This window comes from Talaromyces marneffei, chromosome 6, assembly GCF_009556855.1.
Source record: "Talaromyces marneffei chromosome 6, complete sequence".
Lineage (NCBI taxonomy): Eukaryota > Fungi > Ascomycota > Eurotiomycetes > Eurotiales > Trichocomaceae > Talaromyces > Talaromyces marneffei.
Genome location: NC_072353.1, coordinates 1,871,904 through 1,897,438, shown reverse-complemented (window position 1 = coordinate 1,897,438; position 25,535 = coordinate 1,871,904). Strand labels below are relative to the sequence as shown.

The 25,535-nt window shown below is 48.1% G+C and overlaps 10 protein-coding genes across 10 annotated transcripts; 5 read left to right on the top strand and 5 right to left on the bottom strand.

Moving 5' to 3' along the window:
• Positions 1 to 580: 580 nt before the first annotated feature.
• On the bottom strand, positions 581 to 4,345 carry EYB26_008190 (uncharacterized protein; the record flags this gene model as incomplete). Its single annotated transcript, XM_054267447.1, has 2 exons — positions 1,314 to 1,363; positions 1,432 to 4,345. The coding sequence occupies 2 exons, from the start codon at positions 4,343 to 4,345 to the stop codon at positions 1,314 to 1,316; spliced, it is 2,964 nt and encodes a 987-aa protein (XP_054123422.1).
• Positions 4,346 to 4,638: 293 nt separating this feature from the next.
• EYB26_008189 (uncharacterized protein) lies at positions 4,639 to 6,757 on the top strand (the record flags this gene model as incomplete). The annotated part of the gene is made up of 4 exons (XM_054267446.1): positions 4,639 to 4,786; positions 4,839 to 5,016; positions 5,089 to 6,219; positions 6,277 to 6,757. The coding sequence occupies 4 exons, from the start codon at positions 4,639 to 4,641 to the stop codon at positions 6,755 to 6,757; spliced, it is 1,938 nt and encodes a 645-aa protein (XP_054123421.1).
• Positions 6,758 to 7,532: 775 nt separating this feature from the next.
• Positions 7,533 to 9,302, top strand: EYB26_008188 (uncharacterized protein; the record flags this gene model as incomplete). The annotated part of the gene is made up of 4 exons (XM_054267445.1): positions 7,533 to 7,698; positions 7,754 to 7,904; positions 7,964 to 9,212; positions 9,264 to 9,302. The coding sequence occupies 4 exons, from the start codon at positions 7,533 to 7,535 to the stop codon at positions 9,300 to 9,302; spliced, it is 1,605 nt and encodes a 534-aa protein (XP_054123420.1).
• Positions 9,303 to 9,936: 634 nt separating this feature from the next.
• EYB26_008187 (uncharacterized protein) lies at positions 9,937 to 10,677 on the top strand (the record flags this gene model as incomplete). Its single annotated transcript, XM_054267444.1, has 2 exons — positions 9,937 to 10,206; positions 10,291 to 10,677. 2 exons carry the CDS (start codon positions 9,937 to 9,939, stop codon positions 10,675 to 10,677), a joined length of 657 nt encoding a protein of 218 aa, XP_054123419.1.
• Positions 10,678 to 10,889: 212 nt separating this feature from the next.
• Positions 10,890 to 14,195, bottom strand: EYB26_008186 (uncharacterized protein; the record flags this gene model as incomplete). Its single annotated transcript, XM_054267443.1, has 3 exons — positions 10,890 to 11,133; positions 11,191 to 13,652; positions 13,719 to 14,195. 3 exons carry the CDS (start codon positions 14,193 to 14,195, stop codon positions 10,890 to 10,892), a joined length of 3,183 nt encoding a protein of 1,060 aa, XP_054123418.1.
• A 657-nt stretch (positions 14,196 to 14,852) lies between these two features.
• EYB26_008185 (uncharacterized protein) lies at positions 14,853 to 16,124 on the bottom strand (the record flags this gene model as incomplete). Its single annotated transcript, XM_054267442.1, has 1 exon — positions 14,853 to 16,124. The coding sequence occupies one exon, from the start codon at positions 16,122 to 16,124 to the stop codon at positions 14,853 to 14,855; it is 1,272 nt and encodes a 423-aa protein (XP_054123417.1).
• A 1,063-nt stretch (positions 16,125 to 17,187) lies between these two features.
• Positions 17,188 to 18,760, top strand: EYB26_008184 (uncharacterized protein; the record flags this gene model as incomplete). The annotated part of the gene is made up of 2 exons (XM_054267441.1): positions 17,188 to 17,352; positions 17,411 to 18,760. 2 exons carry the CDS (start codon positions 17,188 to 17,190, stop codon positions 18,758 to 18,760), a joined length of 1,515 nt encoding a protein of 504 aa, XP_054123416.1.
• A 294-nt stretch (positions 18,761 to 19,054) lies between these two features.
• On the bottom strand, positions 19,055 to 20,251 carry EYB26_008183 (uncharacterized protein; the record flags this gene model as incomplete). The annotated part of the gene is made up of 2 exons (XM_054267440.1): positions 19,055 to 19,828; positions 19,880 to 20,251. 2 exons carry the CDS (start codon positions 20,249 to 20,251, stop codon positions 19,055 to 19,057), a joined length of 1,146 nt encoding a protein of 381 aa, XP_054123415.1.
• Positions 20,252 to 21,163: 912 nt separating this feature from the next.
• Positions 21,164 to 22,330, top strand: EYB26_008182 (uncharacterized protein; the record flags this gene model as incomplete). The annotated part of the gene is made up of 1 exon (XM_054267439.1): positions 21,164 to 22,330. One exon carries the CDS (start codon positions 21,164 to 21,166, stop codon positions 22,328 to 22,330), a length of 1,167 nt encoding a protein of 388 aa, XP_054123414.1.
• A 73-nt stretch (positions 22,331 to 22,403) lies between these two features.
• EYB26_008181 (uncharacterized protein) lies at positions 22,404 to 25,430 on the bottom strand (the record flags this gene model as incomplete). Its single annotated transcript, XM_054267438.1, has 8 exons — positions 22,404 to 22,640; positions 22,692 to 23,823; positions 23,883 to 23,966; positions 24,016 to 24,152; positions 24,212 to 24,332; positions 24,397 to 24,459; positions 24,513 to 24,532; positions 24,912 to 25,430. The coding sequence occupies 8 exons, from the start codon at positions 25,428 to 25,430 to the stop codon at positions 22,404 to 22,406; spliced, it is 2,313 nt and encodes a 770-aa protein (XP_054123413.1).
• Between the last annotated feature and the right edge of the window lie 105 nt (positions 25,431 to 25,535).

Here is a 25,535-nt window from a genome sequence, read left to right as displayed (position 1 = left end):
TCCTCTAGGCGAGGAGAAGCCGCAGTCAGTACTTCGAAAATGAGGAGATCACAAACAACGGGCTCCAGTGGTGAGAGAAGGACAGAAAAAGACGAAAGAACGAAAGATTTTGGAGAAAGGCAGTGAGGCATCTTCTCTCTCCTCTAGCCAAAGATTCAAACGGTTTGGTTTTCGCGCTATGCCAGAAAGAGTAAAATTGAAACGCGTGTGACGCGTCGGGGTCGCGTTTGCGATCAACCAATCAGCTTGCGAGTTTGTGATGTATGATTTCGTGTCTATGTCCGAATCACTAGTAGTCATTGTGACAGATTGAACGACAAGTATTAGTTAGTATATGTATCAGTTTTTTCATCTATCTCTAAGCACAGTAGTATACATGGACTGGCACCTTCAGAAGCTATGCAATGCCCTAAATGAAAACACCGCTAAATGAGAAGTGGACGATACAGAAAACAAAATGCAGAATCAGTATACATGAGCGCCAGTAAGCTGGCATATATTTACATGGTGAATGTACAGCGTTGGTCGTCGAAAACCAGTGGTTTATAATACACAAGTTCGGGCAGTATTTGTTTTCAGATCATTCACGGCCCTTATCTGAAAGTTCTTCCTCTTGAATGGGATCGATGCCGAGTTCACGACGTGTAGACTCGATAAGAATTTCCGTTTCAATGTCGTGCTCGTCTTCAGGTGCAATAATAGGTTCAGTGGTTTTCATATGCTCCTCGGGTTCACCGTCGTCGACGTCGAGGATCTCTGATTGACTTGAATCAAATGCGGGTCCAAGCTCAGTTTCAAGTTCTTCAGACACTGCGTCAGCCTCTTCAAGAGGGTGATCCAGGCGTTTCTTTCCCCCAATGCCTAGGATTCCACCAGTCCAAATATATTTTCGACGTTGTTGAGGAGTAAGATCACCCTGCTCGACTTGGTTTCTAAGGAGGATACCTTGGAATCTCTCGCGCAAGTGTGGCATCATGGCAATGGCGTCTAGAGTTAGCGGTGCTACCGAAGAAAGAGTATCCAGTTGCTCTCTTCCCTCGGTAAGACTTCTTTCATTGAAGTCTTTCAATGTCGCTGCAAGATAGATCATGACATTGTACGTAGGATGCATCCAGGTTGGATTTAACTTTGTCCACAATCGAGTGCTCTTTTTGCCGAGTAATTCCGGGAACTTGCCTATTGGGCGTTTGTCTAACAAATCGATCGCGCTGGGGACCCCTGGAGGTCTCAATTGAGACCCACGAGCCAGCAGACGCCAGCCTGGAAAGTGAGGCATAAAGATACGCTCGAAAGTGGCAAATGCCTCGAGCTGCTCAGATGCTGTGTTCGATGTAGCAAGGGTCCGCACATAAGTGAGCCAATTCTGAGATGACATGGAAAATCCGCGCTTCTGAAAATCATCAACTATTTCAGATAGACTCGAACTCTGACCAGCTTTTCCGACCATTGATATATAGATGGAGAAGTGTCGCGACAATATGAACCGTTGTGATGGAATAATAGATTCCTCTGCTGGATAATGTGGAGCTTTGACCTGCTCATCGAGAAGATCCGATGCTGGATCTTCTGAAATGATTGATTCACCCAGCATTTCTTCCCCACCATGAGAAGTGGATTGCGACTCAGTATCAGAAGCCAACTCGAATGCAACTCCAGGTAGAGCGACGTTGCCCTTGGGTACTGGCGGATTAATGGCTGGCGAAACAGGAGATCTTATCAACATTTTCCCTGCTCTTCGCAATGATAAATCCCAACACTTTTGGACTGCCTCAAAATTTCCATCCTGTGAATACACTTCCATTAACACGGATAGGAAGCGCAATGAGGGAACAACAGTGCGTTTGTCTGAAGCCAAGGAAGCTTGCAGATCCTTCGCATACTCTCTAAGCATTAGTTGTGTTCGACGATACATTCCTTCCGCACTATAAGCCTGCAACACTGGCTCATATAGTACTGAAGGGAAGGCCTCATGTACTGGTAAGCCGCTGGTACCAGGGCGAGGGTATTTGCTGGCGAACTGTCGTTGATCGAAATTAAACACTGCCTTGAAAAGGAGATCCTCGGATAATGCTAAACGATAACCCGAGTCCTCGAAATCTTCGTTTGGAGAAAGTCGTTCAAATGTATCCCTCTGAAGAGTAGCCCTTAACATAAGGACACGAGCGCTCAGGCCAGGATTTTTGAATCTCTGTTCCATTTCTTTATTGATGAGATAGATCATATCTCTGTTGCCTTGTTGAACGTAGCCGTAAAGTACTAAGGTATAATGGAACTCAGTGGCTTGAATTCGTCGACCTCGCTGTAAGCCTCGAAGCAGGCGTCGAGCTGAATTGGGCTGTCCGATAACAACAAAACAGAGCATTATAGCAGCATAAGTCATCTCATCAAACTCTATCCCAGCTTCTTTCATGCGAGTCTGAATTCGAGAGACCGAATCAAGATCTGCTCGTAAGGCGTGAGAGTATAGTAAGACATTCCACATTCGAGTGCGCGAACCGGATAGAGACAAAGCAAGACACCTTTCTGCCATATCTTCGGCTTCTTGAAAGCGCTGGTTGCGGCAATAAGCTTCGACTACCGTATCCATCAAAGCTACAGGCATCTTGCCCGGCATTTTTTCCGCCATCTTACATAGCGCAATAGTATTCTCAACATCACCCAGCCTAGCGCACATGCCCATCAATGTCCCGTATGTATACCAGTCTGGTGGCACACCCTTACGTTGCATTCGCCGCCAAACTCTAAAAGCCCCGCGAACATTACGAGCGTTGGCGTGAGCTGAAATCAGTGCATTCCAGCAATGTCGACTTTGTTGTACTTTATAGACATGTGCAATTCTATGGAACTCATATTCCGCTGATGGATAATCGGCCATCCTTGCATGGGCATGTATGACTGGTAAAACCCATCTCGGAGTTCTTGGCGTTTTGTGGCCAACATCGGGATTTTTTGTGGAGGTCCCATACAACTCTACCATCTTGTTGAACGTTTCTTGTGTTTTTGGTACGTCGCCTGATCGAGAAAAGGCGAGGAGCGCGTAATTGTATGCTCCTATCGATGGCTGTTTGTAAAAATGCGAGAATTCGTCAAGGAGGTACTGAACCCCATAATGTGTCTTCATCTCGGCTAACATTCCCAACAGTTGATGAAGAAGCGTTTTGGTTGGCTTGCACGTACTCAGGTGCCACCGAAAATTACGATAAAGAACCATTGAAAATACTCTGCTGGCTCGTTTCCCAATCTTGAGCAGAGTCTGAATGGCGCGGTTATAGTGGCTTTGCTGAAGGAAACCTAAGTTGGCCGACCTCCGTGTTAGAGACAATGCACTCTCAACGATCATGTCACGCATGATTTTATCTGACTCGAACACGAAATCAAGCACATCTGAAGCCAATTGTAAATCGGTAAGTGTTGCCGAATTCTCCTCGAGATATGCGAGGAAAGAGTCAAAATGACTAGGCAGGTCACTGACTGAAGCTAAGGTAGACGGCAATACGTTGGAAAGGTCCACATGCTTTTTGTTCCATATGTATGACAGTTCTCGCCATTTCGTGCACTGAATAGCGATTTTCGTGGCCAGAGACCACACATCTATATCGATGTCCTTGGCGACAGCGTCGTCACATAAGCGTTCAACCGCAGGCAGATGGCCTGCTTCGAGCAAAGGCTGAAGCATAATTTCGTAGTCATTCGCGCTGCGTTTATCAATATCAATATCTTCAAGTAAGCCAATAGCTCGCTCAACATCGAGGGACCTATCCGACATAGAAAAATAGGCCATGAGACGGGATCTTGATTCTGGGTCCTGATCGCCTTGTTTCCATAATACCCACGCTCGGTCGTAGTCTCGATGCAACCTCGTTCGTGAAATCGTATTCGAACCGATGTTTTCGATATTTGCTAGATGGTGTGAAGCTTCAGAAGCATGGGATCGTCTCGAGGCTCGTGAGATGTTGCCTTGGGATACCCCATGGGCGACGGGCCGGGTGCGAGAGCGAGGCGTTTGAGAGTAACTCCTCGCAAAATTCAAAACACGACGTCTTTTGTGAATATTGACGTTGCCCTTTCTTATCTTCGAAGCCCAAGCGGCAGCGCTGACGAGACATCTGCGAGGGTAGAGGAAGTCGAGAAAAAAGTCAGGCGAAGATTGAGTGACGATAGGGGCCGGTGGGCCAGGATTGGACTGATGGTGAAGTCCAGATTGCCAAGGGCTCGAATCTGCGTCGGAAAATTGGTGTTTCCAGAAAGTAGGGTCGAGAGTTTTTTGACTGCGAAGGACGCCTCCGTATTTGTGCAGTACGCCTTGCCCGGCGAACTCGAGACATCCTACAGCTCGTTCAAGCATTACTCGATCGGATGCGTAGGTGCGGGAACGAATTCATATGCGGTGATTTCGAGAGAGAGTGACGAACATATCGAAGCCTGTTGAAGTCTAACCGCTATTCTGGTCAGCTTGCATGAAAATGCAGAGAGCTTGGATTCGACTCACGTGTTGTACCTGTGAAAAGTGGCGATCTATGAGTGCTGAGCAAATTAATGACTAATAAATCTTGCAATCAAAATATAAATTATAATATGGAACGAATCAAAGAAAGAAAAACAAAAGAGAGATGTTGTACACCAGCTTGTGCTATCGCAATGGACGTCGAACTGCTTCTGGAAAACAATTTGATATTAGAGCTTCCCAGTCAGAAGTTGTCCACGGCGCCGGTCAATCCTTTACCCGAGCACACACCCGATGGCAGATGCCAGCACCGATATTTCCCCGCCATAGTCTTGAATCTCAGTAAGACCATAACAGCACCATTTGCTGTGTCGTAAAAGAATGGAGATCACAGATTTGTTTTTCACACGCCGGGAAGAGTCCCTTCTTTCTGGTGACTACAACACCTATCGAGCACAAACATCTCGCCGTTTACACACCATTCGGAAGAAGCTTGGACACACAACTCCCAAAGGTCGAAAGTTCAATGCTGAAGTTCCTGTAACTTCTGAAGATGTTGCATCCGATACACAGTAAGTTTAATGTTATCGCGATTTGGTTTTATATATATATTTCAAGTCGTGCCAATGCTAATTGTATTCAAGAGCCGCTCATCTCCTCATCCTGAGTGCTGAGCGAGCATGGGCACAGGCAATGCATATGAAAGCTGTCCACTCGGCTGACCCTTCAGCGAAAGGCATAATGGGGCCTACACGACGACACATAATCAGCAGGTTGAACAAAGCCTCTCGGTATGCCGAACGACTGGTTTCGGTTCTGCAAGACCAGTCTCTATCGGGCGCATCAGATATCGACCTTCTCGAGGCCCGTGCCTACCTTGCTCTGTTGTCAGGAGGACTACACATGGAGAAACAGAAATGGGATCAGTGCCTCCAGCAATTCAGTTTGGCTCGAATCATCTACTCTGCACTCAGCCAGAAAGAGAGAAAGGAGGCATATCGGGAAATCATATCGGTCACAATTGATCCCTCCCTCCGCTACGCCGCGTACCAACTCAAGATATCCCGCAACAAGCCTTTGCCTTCACTGGCAATTGAACGTTTTCCAGGCGACAACAACGTTCGTGCTGAGCTCGAGAAAGTCGACCCGAATTGTTTGATTGAGGACGCTGCAGGAACTACGAGACTGGCGGATGGTGAAATTGAAAAGCTACCGGAGACGATTACTTGGAGATCGCGCTCGGTTCCTATCGAAGATGCATCCATAGCACAAGCGCTTGCAGCCGCTACTGCTGCCGAGTCTAAGCTTTCTGCATTCTTACAGGAGCGGCCTTCAGCTTCTCCTAGGGAAAAAGCCGCCGCTTACGACAATGTCATTTTAGCTAGTCAAGAGATTGTTGATGCCACTAAAACGGCTATAGATGACCTTACCAATGAGGGGGTTGACAGGGGGGATCGAAGAATACAGGCATTACAAGTCACGCGGACTGCTGTCAACTATTCTCTTGTTAGTTGGAGAGTGGGAAGAAACCGTGTTCTAAGCGGAGAGCACGATGGTTTACTACTTGATGGTGAGCAGACAAAGACTGATGAGCGGCGAAAGACGGTCCGTCAAGAAAGTGGCGGCAAGATCCTGTCGCAACTCCGTGAAAAGGTTGCACTATATGATTCTGTATTGCAAAGCTTGGACTTTGTACAAGAATTGCCCGGTGTGGCAGGTGATACGGACTTTGTGGACGAGCTCGAAGCGAAGCGTAACTACTTCCGGGCATTACGGTAGGTTCCCTATCTATTTCTCCCTTTATTGATTTCGGTTGCTCATGATTGTGCCAGGTGCTTTGCTATCGGCCGCTCTCATTCATTTCAAGAAAACACCAAGAATGCTCTTGCCTTATTCTCCCGCAGTAGTGAACTTGCTACAACCATTCAAAAAAGCGGCAAAGGCATTACGGCAAGCTCGGGTCCACCCAGGCTAGATGTCTCCGCTGAGGAGATTGATTTCCTTGCCACGACATCCCAAGGATTCGAAGCAAAGTATCGAGGCTTGGTTAGTCTTGACAAATTATCTGAAACGAAGCAGGATCCTGCACGTCTCCAATTGCCATTGATTGAAAGAATGGATGAATACGCGGTGGAGAGCCTCAACCTCACCAATCTGGTACCTTTCCCACCCAAGATGCGTGCAATTCCCGTCAAACCTCTCTTTTTGGACGTGGCATGGAATTACATCCAGTATCCTCGTGAGCGAACAGAAGAACAAGAAGAGGCGCCAAACACGGAGGGACGTCGTGGTTGGTTTGGCTTCAGACGGTAGACAGATAAGGAACATACCGAATCCACAGCCATGCGTTTGTTTCTGCTAGCGTGCCTATAAGTGAATAAATCTCAATAAAAGAACTTAAAAGATGTCTAGACAGGAAAATCATCTCATTAGGAACATGACTTGGCGAACGCGAGTCATGAATCAGGGTGGTCCATCACTGCTCCTTTAGGGCTAGCGGCAGGGGTATTCAGCTTTGGGGCCTGATAGTTAGGGCAACGACCCGTCATGTGACACACGAAACCCTCGCCCGGAAAGTTCCCATGCCGAGTCGCCCCATAGTAATTACGATGGACAATGATGCAAAGTACGGTGTACAAACGGGCATGGATGTCCGGGTGGTTACTAACGTACTAGATGTACATCCCCCACATAATCGTGCAATCACTAATCAAGCTCATAATATTGGCCCATTTTCTCAAAGTGGGAGTGTAAATAGTAAATACTGAATCCAATCCTCGTATGTTAAAATAAAAACAAAAGAAAAAGGTCCAGGGCTTGGCCTAGGCAGTTGTGAGCTACGGTACATACGGCTCAGTAGTACATCTGTAGTACCACGGATACGTACCCTTATTACTTCATATAACTAGAGAGTAGTACATAGTTACTGCGAGTTGCTAGGTATCCCTCAAGTCTTGGCGCGGCCGCCTCCTTTTCTTCTCCACTCTTCATTTCCTCTCGAGGCACTTGCCTTTTAACTCCAACCTTTTCCTTGTGTCATCCGCGACAGGCGTCTCTTCAACTTGTCAACAGCGTCCTGTAGCCCATCATGGCCGAGTTCAATGGGAGCTTTGCCTCCCTGATGGCAGACGCCAGCGTCAGCGTCACGGCTCAACTTGCCAACCCCTTGGATGCTGTGCACTCCTTTGTCAATGGCCTCACCATCTGGAGTGGCCTCCTCTACCTGCTTCTTGCAGCAATTGTCTACGATCAAGGTGAGCAAGATATGATCTATTTGTCGCGTACACCTCCGTATTCTAACAAGCGCAGTGAAATACATCTATCTCAAAGGCTCAATCGTTGGTCCGTCTATGAAAATCCCTTTCATGGGACCCTTCCTCGAATCCGTTTTCCCCAATTTCACCAAATACAAGGCCAAGTGGAACAGTGGTGCCTTGAGCTGTGTATCGGTTTTCCACAAGTAAGTCGCATTTGGATGTTCGTTGTCGTCACAGTTATCGTTAATACGGAATCGCGTAGGTTCGTTGTGATTGCATCCAGCCGCGATCTCTCTCGCAAAATCTTCAACTCACCCGCTTTTGTCAAACCCTGTGTCGTGGATGCCGCCCACAAGCTTTTGGGCGCTGACAACTGGGTCTTCTTGGACGGCAAGGCCCATGTCGAATTCCGCAAAGGCTTGAATGGCCTTTTCACCCGCCATGCTCTTTCGTTATACCTACCCGGTCAAGATGAAGTCTACGACAGGTACTTCAAGCATTGGGCCGAAGTTTCCCGCAAGAACGACTACAAGCCCGTTCAATTCATGCCCGAGTTCCGAGAGTTCATGACTGCCATTTCTTGCAAGACCTTTGTTGGAGACCACATGGACGACGAAACCGTCAAGAAGATCGCTGACGACTATTTTTTGATTACTGCCGCTCTCGAGCTTGTCAACTTTCCCATCATTATTCCTTTCACCAAGACTTGGTACGGCAAGAAGGCAGCCGATATGGTCATGGTGGAGTTCGCCAAATGCGCTGCCAAGAGCAAGGCTTATCTTGCTGCTGGTGGTGAAGTCACTTGTATCATGGATGGCTGGATCAAGCTTCAAATGGAGTCTGCTAAATATCGCGAGAAGGTTGCCATGGGTATCCCCGTGGATGACTCTGAGAAGCCGGCATCCCTTCTTCGTGACTTTACCGACTACGAAATCGCCCAGACTGTGTTCACTTTCCTGTTTGCTTCTCAAGATGCTACTAGTGCGGCTTGCACCTGGTTGTTCCAGATCATGGCCGACCGTCCTGAGATTCTAGACAAAGTCCGTGAGGAGAACTACAGATTGCGCAATGGTGATCGCAACGCACCTTTGACTATGGATATGCTAGAAAGCATGACCTACACCCGTGCTGTTGTCAAGGAATGTCTCCGTTACCGCCCACCTGTCATCATGGTCCCTTACATGGCAAAGAAAGACTTCCCTATTACGGATACCTACACTGTGCCTAAGGGCTCTATGATCATTCCATCGGTCTACCCTTCCACTCACGACCCCGAGGCTTATGAGGACCCCGACAGTTACAACCCTGACCGATGGATCACTGGTACCGCTGAAAGCCAAACAAAGAACTGGCTGGTTTTCGGAACCGGACCACACTACTGTCTCGGACAGGTATACGCCACTCATAACCTCATGGGGTTGATTGGTAAGGCTAGTATGCACCTTGACTGGACACATAAGGTCACTCCCCAATCTGAGGAGATTAAGGTCTTTGCTACTATTTTCCCTCAGGTATGTTCATGCTCTTCCTGTTGCTGATCATCAGTATACTAACGTATGTAGGATGACTGCTATCTCACATTCACCCCGAGGGAAAAATAAGTGACGACTTGATTCACTGCATATAAATCCGAGTTTTTATATCCCATACCATCGCAATCCAACGAAGCGAAATCGGGGCATTTTCGTTGTAATAACATGAGCCATTGTCTATGTCGAGAACACGACGATAGTCAACTACGTTTTAATTAATGAGTGTTTTTATTTGCAATTGGCGTTTTATTCGTGTCTGAGCCGGCAGCAGCGAAAGCTACTTATATAGAGACTTTGACCACTTTTCTCGTCTTGATTGTCGTGAACGTTTGGCCTGCGCTGTCATGCTGTAACGAGCTACCAAAAGCGCAACTACTAATAATTTTGTTTCCTGGGAATGATGGTTTCAATTCAGTACATAGGTTTCAGATCAATTCATTTTCTTAAATCATATGCCAGTCACACCTACAATTATTTTGCGATATAGATATTCCTAGCCAGACAACAGACATCGGGTAACTGACTAACTAGTTAAGTGGCGAAACCGGACTGACATCAGCGGCCAGTGGGGGGAGTTTCGGAGAAGTAAGCTTAACTCAACCGCTTCACTAAATAATTTTCTCAATCGCAACCAGCCATTGTGTTTCAATTCATTCTGTACCATATCCATCTCCTTTCTAAATCCGGTTCAATCTAGAATACAATGTCTGGCAGTCTAGCAGGCGCCGTAGCCCGTCGCAGCGCAAACACGGTCTTCCGAGCTTCATCATGTGCAAGAAGCAGTTTGATTACAGGCTCAAGAACTATTCGGATTGCTTCGCAAGGGTCCAGAAGCTCTTCAACAGCAAGATGTCAACTTTCCAAGGCCTCGTATGCCTCGATGCAACGCTCTCAGATCGGTGTGAATCAACAACAGCGCCGAAAGTACAGCTCTGAGGATGCCCCGGTATTCAAACAAATCGAATTCGACGACGTAGGACTACCAACGCCCCCCTCCCCCTTCACTACAAATCTCTATTATTTGTGAAACATCCTTACTAACATTTGAATGAAATAGATAAACTCAAAAACCTCCCACTCCCCCTCCAACACAATCCTAATCGACGTGCGCGAACCCGCCGAACTCGCTGCAACAGGCATAATCCCCGGCGCCGTCTCGATCCCCTTGGCCTCCCAGCCGGATGCTTACTTTCTGCCGGCAGAGGAATTCAAGACGAGGTTTGGATTTGCTAAACCTGTCGTAGAAGCCACTGCAGGAGCAGGTGCAGAGGGAGAGAAAAAGGAGATTATATTTTATTGCAAGGCGGGCGTGAGGGCCCAGGCGGCGGCGCAGCTGGCTGTGCAGGCTGGGTATGATCCTGATACATTGGGGGTGTATCGTGGGAGTTGGCTGGATTGGTCCGATAGAGGAGGGAAGGTGGAGAGGTGGGAGGGCAATGAGTGACCAGTTAACCCATTGCGTCTGTACGCAGTAAAAAAAGATATGGCACTCTAATTTATGTAACTTATAACTAGTTATGATGAAGTGGAATAATTATGTAAGACTCAATCACAATCTACCTACACATCAGATCAGAAAAGAAGCATAACAACTTTTTCTTTCTTCATACATTTTTTGGCTCGTCATATTATATGATCGTGTTGTTTCGTGTGCGTTCAAGGAATATCGAAAAGCGGCTTCATCTTCTTGATCAATCCCCATTCCTCCATGGTGACATCAGGCCTATAGAATTCCTTGAGTGTATCGATACTCTTTCGTGAAATCTCAGAATAGAGTGTATCACTCTCTTCCAGTTGTCGGCCGTAGGAGGGTTGGTTGGCGCCGTCGATTTTGACGGCGACCGATGGTTGGCCGCGTTTGCAGACTTGGATGGCTTTGTGGTCACGTTCGATAGATGATCTGAACATTATATTAGTCTGGTGCTTTTGCTTTCAAAGAAAGGGAGGGAAAACTTACACTCTGCCAAGTTGAATGATTTCTTTCTGGCCAGCTGCGTTCTGCTTGACGACAGCGATAGGCGTCAAGAGTCTCAAGCTACCTTCAACAACATCCACACCCACGACAATGGGGTCTTTCTTGTTAAATACGGCAACGGTCTTGAGCACACAAGGGAAGACAGCGTGCATCTTGGATTCTTCTTTCCTTTGCTCGGTCAATTCTGCCATGTGCTTGGTAAAGTCATCGAACAGATGGTAGATAATATCTGCTGTGAAGATCTTGACGCCCACGTCGTCTGCGTAAGCTTGGGCTTCTTTATCGACCTTGACATCGAAACAGAGCATGACTGCATACTCTTTCAGACCCTTTTCTAACATCGTGCCTGCCAGCATGACATCACGTTTGAACACAGGTCCGATGGAAATGTTGGAGACAGGAATCTTGGAAACTCTAAGGAACTCAAGCAAAGCTTCAAGAGAACCAAGAGTGGAAGCCTGCACGGAAACACCACGCTGATCCTTAGAAACCTTGCTGAGCAAGTTCTCAAGATCAGACATGACCTCTTCTTCCAAGTCCTCTTCGTCATCATCGGGACCAACGACCATTAACCTGGAACCGGCAATGGCATGTTCCAAGTCATTAGCAGCGATCTTGACACCGAGAGCTGCCTTGACTTCCTTGTTGTGGACATATTGAGACTTCAGTCGAAGTTCCTTGAGCGGTGCCGGTGTTAACAATGCTCGAATATTCGTTGATATAGGTCCATTTAGACCACATAACACTATTCGATCACCCTCTCGGAGGATACCGTTCGACAAAACAACATCGATGGTTGTACCCAGACCCTCAATGACCTTGACTTCAAGAACTGTACATTCGACCTCAGAGAGGTACATAAGGGAGTTGGTCATACGCTCTTGAGTAAGGGTAGTCAACAGCTTAAGCATGTCAGGAATACCCTCACCGGTGTGCGCAGAAGTGGGCACAAGAGAGACGTTACGAGCCATCGACTTATTCTCCCAGTAAAGCTCCGAGTTGAATCCCTGTTCGGCAAAGGCAAGTTTGGTCGCCTCGACACGAGATCTGAATTCGTTGATGACACCTTTGCTCTGCATGGCCAAACTTTCCTGAAAGCCGTTGTTATCAATCTTCTTCCATCCGTAAAGACGATCGATCTTGTTCAATGCGACAATGAAAGGTGTTTTGCGGTCTCGGAGGAGACGCATAGACTCCAAGGTTTGGGGTTCGAGACCGTGCATAATATCGACGACCAAGATAGCAATGTTACAGAGGGATGAACCTCGTGAACGAAGGTTAGAGAAAGACTCGTGACCAGGCGTATCGATAATAAGAAGACCAGGAATCTTGAATTCAAATGAGCCATCCTGGTTCACGACGGCAGTCTTTTGTTTCAAGGCATCGACAGGGAAGTAAGTAGCACCAATTTGCTGAGTGATACCACCCGCTTCGCCCTCCTGGACATTAGTCTGACGAATCTTATCCAAAAGCTTGGTCTTTCCAGTATCGACGTGACCCAAAATACAGCAAATAGGAGAACGTAGATTGTCCTTTGATCGAGCAGCGAGAGCTTCTTCGTGTTGTTTCTTGCGTCGCTCTGCAGCCTCCGCTTTCCTCTGGGCGATAGCTTTCTGAGTGGCGGTAGCCTCTTCGTCTTCTTCGTCGGAGGAAGTCTCCGACTCCGACTCCGACTCTTCATCCTTTGCAGTTCCATTTGTTTTTTTGGCAGTATCCTCTTCTTGCTCCTCATCCGAGTCTGCATCCCAGCTGTCTTTCACGTCATCTTCAGCAACCTCTACTTTAGCGGCTACCTCCCAGTCATCCTCTACCTCTCCTTCTCCTGCTTCTTGGGCTTGGGCCTTAGCCAAGGCTTCTTCCTCTTTTCTGCGCTTTTCATCCTCGGCTTCACGTTGTGCTCTAGCAGCGGCGGCAGCAGCCTCTAGATCCACCTCGTCCTTCTTCGGTCCCTTCTTCTTGCGGTTCGTAACAACCGTCTTCTTCTTTTCAGAAGGTTCGCCGCCCTTCTCTGCAAGACCAGCAACATGGCCTACACCGGCAGCCAACATCTGCCGCATACGCAGCTCATTGCGTTCCTTGGCCTCCTTTTGGGACTTGGTAAGGAGCTTGCCTTCTTTCCTGAGCTGCTCCTTCTTTTCCTTCTCCTTCTCCTTCTTGCGTTGACGGGCTTCTTCCTTTTTCTTCTCTTCTTCTTCAATCTTGCGTAGACGTTCGGCTTCTGCAGCTTCCGCCTCGGCTCTCATGCGCTCTTCTTCCTCCTGTGCCTTCCTTAATGCTTCCTGTTGTTTTTGAATCGCAGCCAAGTGTGCGGGGAGCTTCTTCTTTTTGCCTGCAGGCTCTGTTTTGGCAGCTGGAGCAGGAGTGGGTTCGGCCTTGACTTCGACGGCAGCCTTGACTGGTTCTTCCATAGCCTGGGCTGGCCCAGAAGCCTTCTTCTTTGCAGCCTGATTTGAAACAATTATTAGCACTTGATATTTTTAATCAGTGGCAACTAAACAAAGATTACTTACCTGTTCCTTCTTTCTCTGCTTCTCACGCTCTTTCTTCTCCTTTTCCTTCTCCTTCTTGGACTTCACTTTGCCACCTTCCTCCGCTTCTTCGACAGGATCGGCCTTCTGAGGAGCTGGCGCAGCTTTGCCCTTCTTGGGCTTTCCGGCGAAGACATCATCCTCATCATCAAACGTACCCTCTTCTGGTGCTTTACTGGCAAAGTCCACAGCTGCGTCACCATTGGTACCCTCCTGTGTAGGATCCTCTCCTTCCACAAAGTCGTTGTCAAGTGCCTTGCCCTTCTTGGCTTTCTTTGATCGGTTCTTCTTCAAAGCGGCCAAAAGACCTCCTCCTCCCATCTGGTCGTCATCACCGTTGGCCTCGACATCATCATTTGCTTCAGCAGGAGCGGCGGTCGCGGGAGCGGCGGCAGATTCTCCGAGTTCCGCTTCCCAGTCCGCCTCCTGTCTCTTATTTCCCTTCTTCTTAGGCGCCATTTCGACTTAAATTGTTGCGATTTCGTTCACGTTGTTTTGAGTAGACCGTATTCGAGACTGTATCCAGTGAAGGACAGCATCCGCCGTTGAAGAGTATTGTATTTCGGTAGGAAATTTTTTCTCCCAAGCATAGGTTGTAAATGCTCACAGATCGCGAGAGCCGTGTGCGATTTGTGGTGGCGTGGAAACAGGTTTATCGATAGAGTAGTCTCGGAGATAGAGTGTTTGTGTGTGTTTGTTCTCCGACAGAGATTTATGACCCGGCTGCGAAAAATAGAACCGAGGATAAAAAAGAGTGTCAAATGAAAGATAGACTCCCCGGAGCAGTTTCAATAAGACTGTGCAAAAAGAAGGTGGTCTCTTTGAGTCAAGTCGGAGGGGTGAGAATTTTGGATTTGCGGGCGGTGGGGGGAACTTTTAAGTGTTTGGCTGAGGCGAGAAATCTATACATACTACACGCCGCCTCGGCTGCCCCAAAAAAAGATACGCAGAATACAACCACTTTTTTGTTCTCTAACATATTTAAGACCCTGACATAATCGACATTATATTGCCACTGCGTGGTCATGCTCCAACATCTCATAGATACATTGCTTTTAGCACGGCATATTGCGCTTATACGAGGAAACACACATGTCGACTCTATTATCCAATATTTCAAGCTTCCGCCGCCGCATTGACGTCCGGCGAGCTTCGTCTATATCTAGGTCCTGGCAAGAAGGAATCGTCCGATGCCGTGGAAGATATTGATATCATCGAGTCCCGCTTCGAGACCTGAGGGGTTAAAGGTGAAGGACCTCGTGAACTCGACGGCCTTATACTCTTTTTGCGCCTGTGACCTTGTGGCTCCGTTGCAGTAGAGATGGTGCTCTCAGGAGTCGAGCTCCGAGACAGACCCCGAGTATGAAGCGATTGCGAGTTGGAGCGAGTATTGCGGCGGGCTCGGCCTTCCTGTGTTTTGGCAACACTAGAAATTTGCCGGTGATGCTGATGTTGGTGATGCCTGCGCGAACGTGACCATCTGAAGGGCAGCCACCACAGCCAACCACCCTCTTGGCGGGCTCGCTGCCGTTCTCGCTCGTGTACTTTACGGCGGAGTTGTGCACGTCTTTCGTTCTCTTTCTCCCAGTAGTCAGCTCGATACTCGTCCCAATTTTCGCGGAATTCGGGAGAGAATGCTTTGGGTAGAAGTAATAGTTTGATGTAGTCTCCTCCAGGTGCCAGATCCTCTTCGATAAAAGCCGAGTCGCTATCGTGGTCATGAACCGAGTGGTGCTGTCTGGCAGCGCGCTTTTCAGATGAATGTAGCTCAACATACTGAAAATTTTTTGGTGATTGGAACAGCGAGGAGTATGGGAAGATAAAAGAAAGCAGTGACAACAACTCCTTCCACCATGGCCCGCGAATCAAGACTATCTTCGTATTCATCCCCCTTAAGCCTCGATTGGCAACGGCGAACCAGCGCCGTGGCCATCGCATCCCCCGTTCCCATTGTCCTGTTCCCCAAACCAGGATACCAGTAACAATGCCGCCCATGAACGCCACCTTCTCGGCTGTTTCCACCATCCAATATACTGAGCCTCCTACGCCGCTGCCATCTTCTCTAGGTCGCATAAACAGTGCATAGAAAAAATACGCAATCCATAACGCCAACAGCAGGAGAAAGAATGTATTTTGTCGGCGACGCTCTCGCAACGCCAAATACTGCGCGCGCAAGGAGCTTTCGAGGATCAGTAAATTGAGGTATATCTGCGGCGGAGAGGAGGGTAAGGTCGAGAGCGGGTCCGGTGTGGTAGGTCGGGAATCCGTCGTATTCTTTGATCCTTCAACATAGGATCTGGGCAAGGGCGCTGGAGAGTCATTGAAGGGAACGTGTGCGTCTGGCGGCGGTGCACCCTTGACCAACTGGTCTAGGCGAGAGGCAGCCATGTGAGATAGAGATGTCCGTCGTTGCGGTGGTCAGTACGTTTGTTTCAGCCTCAGTTGCAGAGACGACCAGGTGGCTCCAATGTATTTGGCCCGACGGCCAACCATTTATTGCATCACCGAAAGAATCAGAGGACTAGTCGTGTATTCAGTTTCTTGCGAACGAAAAGAGTCGGGTTGCGAAGCAGGGATCATATGACTAAGTCAACAATGAATGTGGTACGTTAGTTAGTTCCGTTAGTTAGTTAACTTAGTTAACTTGGCTTGGTTAATTACGTCTCGGTTTGAATCGCGGAAAGAACACGGCTGCCTCAGTATTCAGGCTGCGATCACGGCGGACGAAAAAAGGACTTAAGTTAAAGCTAAGCTAACATAACTACGCGCTGACTGTAGCTCAGCGCGCTCACTGAAGGCAGAATCCAGAAGGCGGTGGTGACCGGCGGCCGGCTTCCCAGTTTGTCCGATCGTCCGCAAGGAAGCTACGAGGAACTCTGGTCCCCAGCCAAAGTCCGGGTTTAACTCCGCGGGCCAACCAGAGCGCCCCAATCACTCATGCAGTCATGTTTCACGCTTCCCAGATCATAATGAAGGTGCCTGCCCGCCAACTCCCCTCGATTGCTTCCTCATATCTACTCTACTCCCTGCTTCCTTCTGATGTTCTGATTCCTACGCGCTTACTCAGTGCTCTGATTAGCAATTGCCCTAGATTCCGCTAGTTATAGAGTGCTGTCATATAGGGCACGAGGGAGTTCGCCTTTCAAAGCCGGTGGTCGCCATCGTCATTACTTATCTGTTCTTTTGGCTTATCCCCCCTAAGCACCACGCTTGAACAATTCATCAAACTCGTGTCGTACGCCGTTCATGTTAAACGAGTGGCAGGAGATCTCCTGTCATTCTTGTTAACGGAGGAATCAAGGTGTTTCCAAGGCGTCTCCGCTCGGTGCAGTTGTTGCGAGAGTCCTACTCACGGACGCTCCGAGAATCGTTGAGCCGATTTCGTCCGATCTTCCCTCAGAATATATCCATCGACGTTCAGCGAAGTACTCCCCAGTACACTGTTATCATAATGCCGCCGGTGGAGACCGTCAATCAACGTGACGGCATGCGCAATGAGGCATTGCAGGAGACAACGGACTCGGGGCGTAAACTACCACATTCCGTCACGCATGGGATGGCACCCGTATCCGCTGCTTGGTTACCTCTGGGTATGAAAGAAACAATTCAGCAATGGGTAAGTCCGAATTGAACTCATCCTAGCGTGAAGGCTCGAATCTAATTCTTTTGGATAGTGGCACAAGGCCCCTGCGGCAGTGGCCGAACACAAAGTCCTCTCAAGTATTCCCTATCTTCAAGAAGCCCCAACCCAACGACAAACCGGCAATACTGCAAGCGCCCCAAACTCGCCCAGTGCGACCGACAGCCTACAGGCAGTCGATCCCAGCCAGTCCGGCGATGAGGCTGTCAACTCGAACAACGATCCATATGGCCCCCGCCGCTGGCGCTCGCGAATGGTTGAGCTAAGTGGTAAAAATCGAGCACTGAATGAATTCTCTGTGGAGCGTATCGGCGAGGAGACCGACCAAAACCTCGTCATGTTACATGGGTATGGTGCTGGACTAGGATTCTTTTATAGAAACTTTGAGCCATTGAGTCGCGCCAAAGGTTGGCATCTCTACGCTTTAGATTTGTTGGGCATGGGCCGCAGTACACGTCCACCTTTCAAAATCAAGGCTTCAGATCGCCAGGAAGCCATCACGGAGGCAGAGAATTGGTTCATTGATGCTCTGGAGGAATGGCGGATCAAGAGAAAGATCGAGCGCTTTACGCTTATGGGCCATAGTATGGGAGGTTACATAGCTGCGGCTTATGCACTGAAGTACCCGGGCCGGTTGAACAAGTTGATTCTCGTTTCACCAGTGGGAATTCCGGAAGATCCGTATGCTGTGAACGAAGCGATGCCGACGGATTCGACAGAAGGCAATGCCAATGGCAGGGCGCCGCCTCGTTTACCACGCCTCGTCACTTACCTCTGGGACGCTAATGTCTCTCCTTTCAGCTTCATTCGTTGGGCTGGTCCGTTCGGCCCGGGTCTAACTTCACGCTGGACTTCTCGACGATTCTCACATCTACCGTATGCAGAAGCGTCCGCCCTGCACGACTACACATATTCCATTTTCAGACTCCGTGGTAGCGGTGAGTATGCGCTTACATATCTACTGGCGCCGGGAGCATTCGCACGAAGCCCTCTCATCCGTCGAATCCAAGGCATTGGACGACAGGTCATTCGGCCTGATTCGCCTGTGGCATTGACATCTGCATCTGACCCATCTGCAGCTGCAGCAACTGCGTCTCAGCCACAAAAGGAGAACGGCATACCTGTCATCTTCATGTACGGTGACCACGACTGGATGGATGTCACTGGTGGTTTCGCAGCCAAAGAGAAACTAGAAGAAGAAAAACGTCGTATATTGAAAGACGCCACTCCCGAGCAACGCGAGGCAGATAATGGTTCTGCGAAAGTGTACATTGTGAAGAATGCCGGTCACCATCTTTACCTCGAAGGAGACGAGGAGTTTAATGAAATAATCTTGAAGGAGATGGAGGATGTTCGAAGAAGAGAAGCAAAACGTCAATCATAATCGATCGACTACTGCATTTTGTTTGCTAATTTACACCAATTTTATTAACTATCTGCCTAGATGATAGCGTTTTTTCCCTTCTTTTCTTTTTTCAATTTTGGAGTTTCAAGGTGCCCTTGGCTTGTTTGAGGTGCAGATTTTTGTGAATAGATTTTCTTTCCAGAGTTCATTTTGTTACTACAATCAGTTCGAGTGGCGCGAAGAACAATATACCGTCACATCATACATCAAATATACAAACATCAACAAGGATATATATCATCTTATCATGAGGAACTCCTGAGACAAAGAATATCAGGTCAACCCCAACCCAGTCAAAGGTATAGTCTTCGCCGCCGCCGACGAACCCCCCGAACTCCGCCTCCGTGCCTGTCGTCCCACCAAAGGTTGTTGATGATAGTAATGCACCATTTTATCCGCCCCAAGACCTAAGAATGATGATGTCATGGGCAGAGGACTGCCGATATCATGCCAAGCGGACACAGGTAAGGATGGTGTCAGTGATGAGGATGATGGTCGAGAAGGGGATGAGAGGGCATTGAGACCCGCGCTAGATTTGGAGGTTTGAAGCTGGTGTCCTCCTCGGTTCGGTGGAACAGGTGCTGTTGTGGAGGAGGACGAGGGGGAGGGGGATTTCTGTGTTGGGAGTAAAGGTGATGTTTTGGACCGTCTGTGGAATTTAGGTCTTTGCGGGTTTGGTTGTTGTTGCTGTTGGTGAGCTTGATGGTGGTGATGATGATGATTTCGACTCTGATCTTCCATTGCCGTCATCGTCACTAGGTTAGGCGAGAGCATTGGCGAGGCGATATTAAACGGTCTTGATGGCAATTCCAATCGTTTATTGATTGACAACCAAGCCTCGTCATCGTCGCTATCGAATAACAGCTCGTCTTCGCTGCTATTGTTATAACTCGGGGGGGATGAGAGGGATGATGTTTGACGATGCTTCTTTCGTGGTAGGGGTGTCCGCCAGCCGCCAACACCTTCAAAGTCGCGCTCCGCATTGCCGGAAATGAAGCTTGAAAGTGCTTCGTGAGATGAGTGTATTATTGGAGCATGGGTGTGTTGCTTTCGCCTTGTCAGCATGGTAGTCTTGTAGTTGCGTGAGTTTAGACCTACCGGATGATTATGATGCAAGAAGTAATCCTCCACAACACCTTCCTTCGAAGACCACGACCCCCTGCGCGACTTCACAAGACCCGTCTGCTGATGACCATACTTGCTCGTCCTCCCATAAGCTGCCGTCTGCTCAACTGCCGGGGAACTCCCCTCTGTAAGCGCAAGAAATGACCCAGACGCAGGTGAATGAGCCGGAAACAAGAAGAAGTTTGCGAGCAATGCAAGGCTTAGTTCAAAGTATACGACTAGAGCGCGAATGAATAGCGTCCCTAGAGCTAGAGTTGCGGTGATAGAGGCCGATAGGGCGAGTGGGATTGAGATTAGGAGGAGCAAGGGGAGGATGACGATGTTTGATAGAACTGTTGGTAACATGTTTGCCGTTGTTCTCTAGGCCCGAATGCAACGGGTTAAATAAACATCTGCGTTGTGTTTAGCATGTATCAGGAAATCTTGACATAGATCAATTGCTACTGTGAACCCAATGTTTAGGGTATACACAATGCCGAAAGAGAAGAACATACATACCTTATAACCCTTATGCTCAATCAATATGATAGATGGATCTTTTCCGGAAAGGCTCAGTGTCTTGTTTACATGATTACTCACAATCAATCAATATTCGCATGGATCACGATCAAGGAAACAATCCACTCGCCGGTCATGTCACACAGAATACCGGTAGTCATCGAATGAATCACCAGCAAAGTCGATATAGTGAACTATATGACCAACTCCAAGTCATTCGGTTCCAGTCTGTATTCTAAAGAGCGAATACCTACAACCTAGGTATCCGAAACAAACTGGCAAACAAGAATTTACAACCGATCAAGTTTGTTTGGCCGTTGAGCTTCTTTGACATGTGACACGGATCTATGCGGGGGCGATTCCCTTGTCTTGTCTATCGCATCCGTGAACGGCGAATAACATACCTAGCCAATGATTGCGCTTGTAAACTTTACTACGATTATTTAATTATTTACTACGTAGTGTTATCAATGCTCTAGCTAGAATTTCGATGGATAGGCCGATGGTATGTCGATAGCCTGGGTTGATGTAAATAGAGTTCAAATGTTCTTTTGACGCTCGCGATGGCACACGATATTGAAGTAGGGTTAGGGTTAGGGTTTCCACATCAATGTTAATAATTACAAAATACGGTAACCACTGTACCTTAGGTATGCCTCGCTTTACAAGTCCAACTATCTCAACCACATCATCAACAATATATGCAACAAACAATGACATCGAATTGACAGTGAAGATCTAGATTATTATTAGAGACAAATGGAGGACAAACCGTCCAAAGAGAGCACTGCCTTTCCCTGGGAGTTGGGAGTTTTCGATGCCCACTGTCACCCCACCGATACGATGGTATCAATATCAGACATCCCACACATGAATGTAACAGCTTTGACCGTCATGTCAACGCGCGGAGAAGACCAGGAACTTGTAGACGAAGTGGCGAGGCGGCTTGGAGATTACCATTGCGAGGCTAACGATGGAAATGGAAAAATCGTCCCCTGCTTCGGCTGGCATCCTTGGTTTGCGCATCAGATACGTGTTGAGGAAGATGGAGGAGATACGACGACGGACACAGAGGCAATCAAGACACGACACTATCGAAATGTTCTGACGGGATCAGTGGGAAACGAAGATGAAGATATTTCCTTTTTCAAGACTCTACCGCCTCCCAAACTACTTTCCTCCTTACTCGTGGAAACCAAAACCCGTCTCATAGCACACCCCAACGCCCTCGTAGGCGAAATCGGCCTTGACAAAGCCTTCCGCCTCCCAATGCCATGGCATAAAGATGAACTTGGCTCCCGCAACGAGAGCCTAACACCCGGTTCACGCGAAGGTCGCAAACTCTCACCTTACAGAGTGACAATAGCGCATCAAAAGGCACTACTAAAAGCCCAGTTACAGCTGGCAGGCGAAATGCGTCGTGCTGTTTCGGTGCATAGTGTTCAAGCCCACGGGGTTGTTTTGGAGTGTTTTCAAGAGTTGTGGAAGGGACATGAGAGGAAGGTTGAGAGTAATCGGCGGCGGAAGAAGAGAGTTAATGAAGGGAGGGGCGGAGAAGAAGAAGAAGAAGCAGAAGAGATGGAGGCAACGCCATTAGCATATCCGCCACGAATATGCATGCATTCATACTCTGGATCTCCGGAAGCAGTAAAACAACTCTTACGTCCTAGTGTTCCGTCTGATGTGTATTTCTCGTTTTCGACTGTTATCAATTTCACGGGGCCATCTGTGGACAGGGTCAAATCGTCTTTGGAGTCATTACCCGATGATCGGATTCTGATCGAGAGTGATTTGCATGTCGCTGGAAAACAGATGGATGATTTACTGGAGGATGTTGTCAGGACAGTCTGCCATGTAAAAGGCTGGTCTCTTGAGGATGGAACAAAAAGACTAGCCGAGAATTGGGGACGGTTTGTCTTTGGCTGATTCAGTACCTAGACTAACTAGCATATACAAACACATAGCCGCCCCTGAGTATCAAACTTCCATTATATATTGGTCATCGTAAGTAACTACTCAAAACCTCCACTCGAGTTTTGGCAGTCTGATCACCAGCATTTGCCGGAACCATGAGAATTTCAAGCATACGCTCCAAATCAATTCGAGCCCGTTCCCAAAGCGGATCAAGAGAGAAACTCCGCCTATTATGACTTGAAACTTTGATCGAGTTTGCATCGATACTATCCCGTCGTCCTCTGGCGGTATCACGTTTCTTGAGTAGGTGTGCCACCATGATCTATATAAAGTTAGAAGAAATATTCACTCGAGTAGAAAGGGGCAGACGTACCGAAGTTGCAAAGGCTCGATGACAAAAAGACCACCAAACACTACTCTCCCCACCAAGGACATCATGAATCACGAAAAACGCTCGTATCGACTCGCACGCCGCGTCCAGTGTACCCTTTGTATACTTCTCAACGTTGCTTGGACCTTTGAACTTTCTCATCGCTTTCACCCATTGCTTCTCTTGCACTTCGCTTTCTTCCAGTCCCTCGCATTGAATTAGCGTCACACAATGCCAGTACAATCCCGTGAGGAACATGATCTGTCGGACAAGCCGCTTGCGCCCCTGCCCAGCCAAGGTGGCAATTGAGGTTGCGTCCCAGGCACGAAATTCGTCTGGAAAAGTGCGATAGGTAGCGCGGAACGCTTCCATGAGTTTGTCCCTCTGACGTCTATTGGGTGCTATAGGCGTTGATAAAGAGCGGGCTTGTACTAGGGTGTCGCGCGCAAGCAATGCAAGGTTATACATGCTTTGCACATACCCCGTATCAAAATGGCCGATCTCGTTGGAAAAGTCCTCGTTGGCATGTTCATTGCCACCCGCTTCAGCAATACTGTACGATGAGTCGTCGTCGTCCCGTTGCGGCGTCGCAACTCCCACGTCGCCATACATTGTGACAGGCGGTAGCCCAAGACTCATACTCATAAAGCTGTCCTGACATACAATACCGTGCCATAGCCTTCTTCGTTCCAGGATTTGAAACGCATTGAACTTGGCACCAAACAGCGTTGGCTCGCGGTTGATTCCGTAAGCGGTTGCTTGTCTGACCAGCGTCCCCGAAAAGGCCCAGCCATCCGATGCTCGGCCGGAGTTCATGAGGAAATAGGTCATAAAGACCATAGCCTGGAGGCAACGTACCGATGTTCTATTCAGGTATGAGTATAGTCTCATGCTTTGGTAGCAGGCACTAGAATAGAAATCGGCGGCGCCCTGAAGCTGGCCCGGCGCACCGGGAGTTTGTAGGAATTGGGTGCCCATTGCAAGGACCATGAAGGCTAGGGCAAGAAAGTCTGTGTCCACATGCGGCTTTTGGTTGTCATCTAGTTCCCAGAAACCTTCGTAGTCGATGTAGAATCTTTCCCGGCTTATTAAGGGGTAGACTGGATCGACGGCGTTGAAGAAGACGCTCACAAGTCTGAAAGTGGTCAGGGTCATATATGCAATCGTAAAATGCAATGGGGGTGAGTAACATACATATCTGCTTGCTCCTTTTTGGGAAAGACTTTCAACACCTCAGCTACGCCTCCGTTCTGGGTCCAGTAATTGCTAAATGGGTAACTTCAAACAGATCAGCTACAGTCCACAAAGCAAGAGACATAAAACATACTCTGAGCTAATTCCAAATATCGTGGTAGTGGCAGAACCTATGTCAGAGTATGGGGGATTGCTGAGTAGAAGATCGCTGCCGTCTTGGGAGGTGAACAAGGCGGGTTTGGACCCGGCCGAGGATGTCGGGGAGTCATCCTAACGATTTGCAATCAGTCTCAAATCTCAAACGTGACTTCAACGGGTAATCGACTTACGTAGTCACTGGAGCTTTGTTTTCGCTGCTGCTGCTGCGGCTGTGCTTGTTGTGGCTGCGGCTGTTGCTTCGACACTCTCGGTTGATACTTTCGACGAGTGGTAGGTTTACGAAGCGATTCCCTAAGTCATATAGAACGTTAGTCATGGCTTGCAATCCATGCAATAAGCATACAACAGTACTGACTCATGTGTATCAGCTTTGATCCTGTAAATGCACTCGGTTCCTCTTCGGATACATGAGAGACAGCTATATCATACAGTCAGTATCAAAACCAACATGGGGTTGTCCAAGACACGCACTGTGGTCGACCTCGATCACACTAAACACAAGAACAAGTTAGTCAGAGTCCATTGATGTAACTTAAGTTAGATCACATGTTGTAGAACAGCCTAGCTTTTTTATACCCCGGACCTATTGTCGTGTTTCCGAACCCTCCCGGGGCCAGCCCTAAAAACTGATAAACTCTGACGAAAGTGGAGTACATATGGACCGGGAATAAGACTTGATGGATGTTGTCCAGAGATGTGGAGATAATAATGCAATTGATCCAAGACTCGAATGGTCAAACCCCAGACTATCGGTCAAAGTGTGCCTTGTGATTGACCAAAGAATGAACCTCTCATAGTGGAGCTATCTCTCTTGGATGCATTGTACGATACCTAGACGACAAGTAAAGACTAAAAAGGATACAAACTCACTCTCATCTTCTTTCCCACGCATTCTCTGCAGCTCAAGGTGGGTTTGTTACGTTTGCGTCTCTTCTTCTCTCGTTCATCGGACTCTATGCTGTCCACGGGTGCGTCTTCTTCGTCTTCTCCATTACCTTGTTCGTCATCTTCGTCGTTGTCGTTTTCGTCTTCTGATTCCCCTTCTGCCTCCTCATCACACCTCCATTCATCATCCAGCGGCTCTTGCTTGAAGATGTTGGAAGGTGAACTAGGATACGGTATAGGATGTACCTGGTCGTACCACGCCAAGGGCTTTTTGAGCTGTTGCAGTGAAACCGATGCAGTCCTTGTTCGGTTAGCATTGAAGACATTGTTGTCCTGAGAACAGGGAAATTTGGTAGTATCGTCTTCCGTGGCCGCCGGAAGAGAAGATGCCGCCCCCAAACTCCTCGACAAATCATTCAAAGAGGCAAATGAAGTAGCAGAACCAAAAGTAAAAGTATCAAAGGAACCAGTCGGGGCCAAGCCGATTATTCTTTTATCAGCCATGGTAGTAGGTAAGCTTGAATAATGAAAGACTATAAGTCCAATCAACAAACGGGGCCCGCTTTCCTCTGATTGATGATTTGCAATCTGTTCTCGTTTCAATATACT